This window comes from Belonocnema kinseyi, chromosome 6 (genome assembly GCF_010883055.1).
Source record: "Belonocnema kinseyi isolate 2016_QV_RU_SX_M_011 chromosome 6, B_treatae_v1, whole genome shotgun sequence".
Classification (NCBI taxonomy): Eukaryota; Metazoa; Arthropoda; class Insecta; order Hymenoptera; family Cynipidae; genus Belonocnema; species Belonocnema kinseyi.
In genome coordinates this window covers 44041100-44047154 of record NC_046662.1, presented here as the reverse complement: position 1 = coordinate 44047154, position 6055 = coordinate 44041100, and the positions used below count along the sequence as shown (strand labels likewise).

The window sequence follows — 6055 nt, the reverse complement described above, 5'->3', positions numbered from 1 at the left end:
ATGTTTCGAATTCAACATTTTTATTTTAAAAATTGCGTACAATCTGTACAATATGTCGATTATTACAAATACTTTTATTTAAAAAGTCACAATCAGACTGCGCCCTCAGAAATTGTAAACAAAATTGTTCCTAGGAGTAAAAATCGCAAATTTTCGTTTTCAGGTCTGAAAAATCAGGACATATCACAAAAAATCAGAACAGTGATAAAAATTCAGCACATATCCTGATAAATGAGGACATCTGGTAACCCTGACCTTGGATCACAAGTAAAACATTTTATTTTAATTTATAAAAAATCACACTATTATTTTTACACCAAATGAAAGAAAATAGGAGGAGGGGAGGGTGAAACAACAACAAAAAATATTTTTTTGAGCCATCCTATTGTAAATGTAGAGAGGATGGCGCCGCAACACATTGCATCCATTGCATCCATTGCATGAACCCTCAAGTTCGAAACTGCAGTGGGTGGGAGCTCGTGAGAGCTGAAAGAACCGACTGAGTTCCACTTCAGTCTGTCCGCGGCCGTCCGTCAAGCCGTCATCGTCGACGCGTGTCCGTGACTACCGTTCACCTCGTGCCTCCACCACATGTCGTTCGGGGTTGCCCATACCGGTCATCTGACAAGCTCCCCCTAAAATTCCACTAAAAAAACCTTGTATTTTGCCCCCCCCCCCCCCCCCAAAAAAAAGTACCTTGTACCATTTTCCCTTATTTTTTTTAAACCTTTTCCAAATTTTCTAATCCAATCACTGTCATAGCCTACACATCGCATGGATATGTACAGATAGCGAAGGGTGTTGTTCAGTTTTGTGAATTAGTGATTGTGATTTTATCATGTGGCTTTTTTGGATTCCATTGGGGCTAATTGCCCTTTTGGGAAGTTCTCCAAAATGGGAATCAGCGGCCTTCAATGTGGAGACCAGACATTACACAATCTACAAATCTCATCGTCATTCCATGTTTGGATTTTCTGTTGCCGAGTATCGCGATCATCAAGGATACGGATCGTGAGTAAAAGTTTTACTCTTAGGGTGGAGGGGGTTGCATTTAAAATTGGGTGGGGAATGAGAATCTAGCATCAAGTCTCGGGGAAATAGTATTTAAAGTGGTGGGGAGGACATATTTTTTTAAGTCACAGAATCAAAAATCGACACAGAAAAAAAAAATAAAATGTAGTCTTTAGAGCGATTTCAGGATAATTTTTACCCGCAACAAAAACTAACATCACGTGTTAATATTTACTCACCACATTGGAAATGTTTACCATGTCAATCCTATTGAGTCAGGGTTTGTTTCATTGCGAAAAGAAATCAACTTTATCTACTTGAAAATTACCCGCAACAGAAATTCACTTCTGTTTTTTTTGTGAAAGATTTAGAATCACGAAAATCAGATTCAGATTTAAAAGATTTTTGAGATCTCAAGATGCAGCGACTCAAAAACAGTTTGACATCTCGCCGGAAATTTTTTAATTTTCAAAAATCTTCTAGAATTTGGAAAAGATCTTGGAGTGATCATAATCCATCTGATAATTAGGGTAGTTGCTAAAAAAAATTCATTGGAACTATAGTATTTTTTTCTTTAAATTAAATTTGGCAATACTATGCTTCTGTTTTAGAAAATATTCTCAGAGTTGCATTGATGATGGTCTGTAGATTTTATGAATAGATTTGAAATTAAGACGAATCTTCGAAATTCTACTCACTCAAATATTCATGAATTTTTACGAATTTTCAAAAGATCCTCGAGAGATCATAATCCATCTGGTGACTGTGAGCGAGATCTGGAATTATAAATCAGTATTAAATCCTTTATATGAAATAAGGATCTAATTTTCATTTTCAGAAGTTTTTTTTTGTTCCTCAGGAAATTTTTCGAGAGACGAATGAGTGCAGTTTAATTAATTGGTTAATTCAATCTAAAGGTCTGCTAATTTTAGACACACCTACAACATAAAGTCATAAAGTTTGCACGGTTCGTGTCACTTTTTTGCAGTTGGTTTCATCCCCTTTTTTATATACACAATTTACCTATCAGCATGAAGATCCATTCGCACTACATACGGTTGCGGCACAAAGTGATTAGCATAGTTGCCAGGAAGCCGGTAATTGTTATTTAACACAGACCGTTACCCCTTTTCCACCACATGGCCATATGTCTGCATAAACCAAACTGATTGCCAAAAACCTCAATTATAAACGAATTCTTTCCTCATTAATTTAATTGTTGAATTTACCACTCATTTAAGACTTCTAAAAAAAAAGGTTTCAAAATTTTTTCGGAATATGATTAATATCAATTTTCATTATCACTTGTTATTTGTTTTGTAAATATTTACTTATATGGAAAGACTTTTGCAGCTTATCTTAAAAATCAAAATTTTAGAAGATTTCGAAGGATTACTAAAAACTTTCCGGGATTTCAAAGATTTTTACCGATTCCAGGGATTCGAAAGGATTTTATAGGGTTTCAAAGCTTTCTGAGTATTTTAAAAGATTCCTACTCAGGGATTTCAAGGGATTTTAGGAGATTAGTAGTTTGATCTGATTTTTAAGTTTTAAACATTTTAAAAGAAATTATAAGATTTGATAAATTTCAAGATAATTTGCTGGAATTAAAAATATTTCAAGGTATTTTAAAAGAGCGTTAAAGTTATCAAAACGATTTCAAGGGATCTTAGAAAATGTTTGAAGAATTGGTCTCAGAATATTTTATAAACATTTTTAAAGAAATTTTAAAAGATATTAACGATTTCAACATGTTGTATGGTATTGCAAAAGATTTCCAGTGATTTTACAAGAATGAAGGGAATTCAAAAACTGCAAAGGATTTTAAAGAACCTTGTGCATTTTAAAAAATGTTGAGGAATTTCGTGAGATTTCAAAGAAATTTGTAGGATTATAGAAAATTTCCAGAGATTAAAAAATTTATAAGAAATTTTCGAAAAAAATTCGAAAATTTTAGCTATTTTTTACGACGTGTTTTACTCAATTTTTTTTGTATTTATTAGGTTTATTAAAAATTTGAAAGGATTTGATCAATTGCAAATAATTTTACAATATTTGAAGGATTCATAGTATTTTAAAAATTTTATAGAAATTTAATTGTTGCATTTCGAGGAATCTCTACAGATTCAGAATAAATTTCAAGGGTATCTTTAACAGATTTTAGGCAAAATTCTCTTACAACAGAGAAAATAGGGTGATTTTTCACGAAAATAGGGGAAAAATAGGGAAATTCAACACTTTAATTTCGTAAGATTCCAAGTCGAAATGTATTGTATTTTCAACAAAATAGTTGGAATGGAATCGTTATATGTTCGATTTAAAAATATTGATTTTCAGCAACAAAAAAATTGTTTTTAACCAGTTGACTTGAACCAAAGAAGACGAATTTTTCTCCAAGAAGATGTATTTTCAATAAACAAGATTAATTTTCTAACCAAAAAGACGAGTTATCTACAAAAAGATAAATTTCTTACCCAAAAATATTATTTTGATTAAAAATGAACTATTTTTTACAGAAAAATTAACAATTACATTTGTAAGAAGGAACATTTATCTTTTTTAGTTAAAAATGTAACTATTTGGTTAAAAATGTATCTTTTATAGTTGAAAATGTATCTCTTTGGTTTAAATTTTAACTACCTTGCCGAATGTTCATATTTCTATATGTATTGCATTCAACTAATTTTGATTTGATCAAAATTCTTTTGGTTAAAATATTATCAATTACACTTTTCGTTGAGAACAAGTTTATATAAACAGTTTTTTTTAAACCAAAAATATAAATATTTCGGTTTAAAAATTGAACCGGTTTGTAGAAAATTCGTTTTTTTGGTTTAAAAATTCAAATGTTTTGTGGAAAATTTATCTTTTTTGTTTCAAATTCGACTTTTTGGGTGAAAAATGAATCTTAATTTTTTTTAATTCATCTTTTTGAATGTGGATTCAATTTTTTTCTAAGTTACTTTTTTCAGTTGATAATTTGTCTTTTTAGATAAAACATTAATCGTATTGGTTGTGGATTTAACTATTTGGTTAAAAATTCGTTTTTTTTGTTTCATTAAAATGGTGATTATATTCATTTTTTTGTTGAAAATTAATTTTTTAAACTGAAACTGTAACTATCCCATTTTTTGTTAAAAACATACTTTTTTGTTTTGAAAATTCGACTGTTCCTTTGAAAATTCAAGTATTTTGGTAGAAAATTCAACTATTTACTATTCGGTTGAAAATACAACTGTTTTGTAGAAACCCTACTTATTTTGTTCAAAATTCGTCTTTTTGGGTAGAAAATTAATCTTCTTTTTTTGAAAATTCATCTTATTGGCTGCGGATTCAAGTTTTTTGTTAAAAATTCTTCTTTTTTGGTTGAATTTAGCATTTTTTTAATTTAGTATTTAAAAAAAAATCTGAAAAATGCAGCTATTTGGCTTAAAGTTCAACTGTTTTTTAGAAGATTTAACTAATTGGTTAAAAGATCAACTTTTTATTTAAAAAATAAATTATTTTGAGAAAAATTGACTTTTTGTAGAAAATTCAGTGTTGGGTGTAAAATTGAACAGATTTGTGGAAAAATAATATATTTTTCTCGGTATATTTTGTTAAAAATTCGTCTTTTTAAGCAGAAAATTAATCATCTTTTTTTAAAAAATTATCAATTTGGGTGACGATTCAACTATTTTCTCAAGAATTTGTGGTTTTTATATATGGAATCAACCAGTTAAAAATCCTTTTTTTATTATTAATTTTCTAAAACGAAAATATACCTATTCCAGTTTTTCTTCTAAACTTATATTTTTTAGTTAAAAATTCATCTCTCCTGATTAAAAATTGCATTCGTGGTGAAAATTCATCTCTGTAGGTTCGAAATTCAACTTTTTTGTTTAGTCATATTTTGTAATCGAAAATGTAACTGTTTTTTTTTTTAATTCGTTCTTTCGGATTAAAAATTCACACATTCATACATGAAGTGCGAAATATTAAATCTTTCATTAAGAATTCATCTTTTCTGTTTGAATACTTTATTAAAAAATTCCAGTATATTCTTACAATTTTAATTCGTTACTTACGGGGGGAGGGGGGGGGTCAAAAATAAAAAAAATTGGTAACGCAGTTTATGGCTGATCTCTAAGGTAGTTTATGGACGAACCCTAACGTTAAATTTTGAATTCATTCCGTACGATTAGAAAGCTAGCTCTCTCCCCTGGAAAATATTCTTTTCCACATCGCAGGCGTGACATTGAAAGTTATTCGTGATCGATCGATGGGAGCAATTCGGAAACGGCCCTCTCAGCAGAAATATATTTTCACACCACGTACACAGTTACACACGTGTGACGTTAAAAGCTGGAGTCATCGTATAGAAACGAATCTAATATAATGGACAGTATGGACAGGATTAGCTCATCGTGTTTGTCAGGAAACTCGATTCCTGGACTAAATAGGCGTTACGACTTGCAGGTGACCATCGCACCTTATTTGTAAAGAAAGAAAAAATTCCCTCATTACTTTCGAATCATCGGAATCATGAATCTCAAGAGTTTCCTTCAAGCAGAAAAGCAGTTTAACCCTTAAACGGCCAAAACGCCACTATCGGTACACTGCTTTTCAACGGCCAATAACTAAGACTATTCGACACTAGAAAAAATTGGGACACATATATTTTTATTGCTTAAGATCTCCTCTTTCCGACGGTGCTAATGAAATTCCTCAAAAAATTTTCTTATTATCCCAAAATGCAGTTTAAACAAAAAAAAACGTGATTTTTCGTGCCTATTTTTTTTTGTGAACCATTTTCCAAAGCTTTTCGAGTCTGTAATTAACCTGGAATCTCAGTAACGGGTGGAATAAATGTCATCAAGAATCATCGAGAAAAATCATCAAGAATAAAAAGTTCTTGTAATCAGCCAAGGAATACGCCTGAATTTTGCTCAAAACGCTCCGGAAAAATTTTGCCATTAAGACGCCATTTTGAAAATACTAAAACGAAAAATCGATCTTTGAACCATGGATTCTCAAAGTTTAGACATTTATTCCACCGGTTAGT

General features: G+C 30.6%; 1 protein-coding gene across 2 annotated transcripts in view; it reads left to right on the top strand.

Annotated features, from left to right (window-relative positions):
• The first annotated feature begins 674 nt into the window (after positions 1 to 674).
• The window catches only part of LOC117174631 (integrin alpha-PS2-like), a 316127-nt gene continuing 310746 nt past the window's right edge, over positions 675 to 6055 (top strand). For both annotated transcript variants that reach the window (XM_033363890.1, XM_033363889.1), the window contains exon 1: positions 675 to 1011. In XM_033363890.1, the coding sequence (XP_033219781.1) occupies positions 839 to 1011 (173 nt within the window). In that variant the 5' untranslated portion in view covers positions 675 to 838. The remainder of the gene's footprint in view (positions 1012 to 6055) is intronic.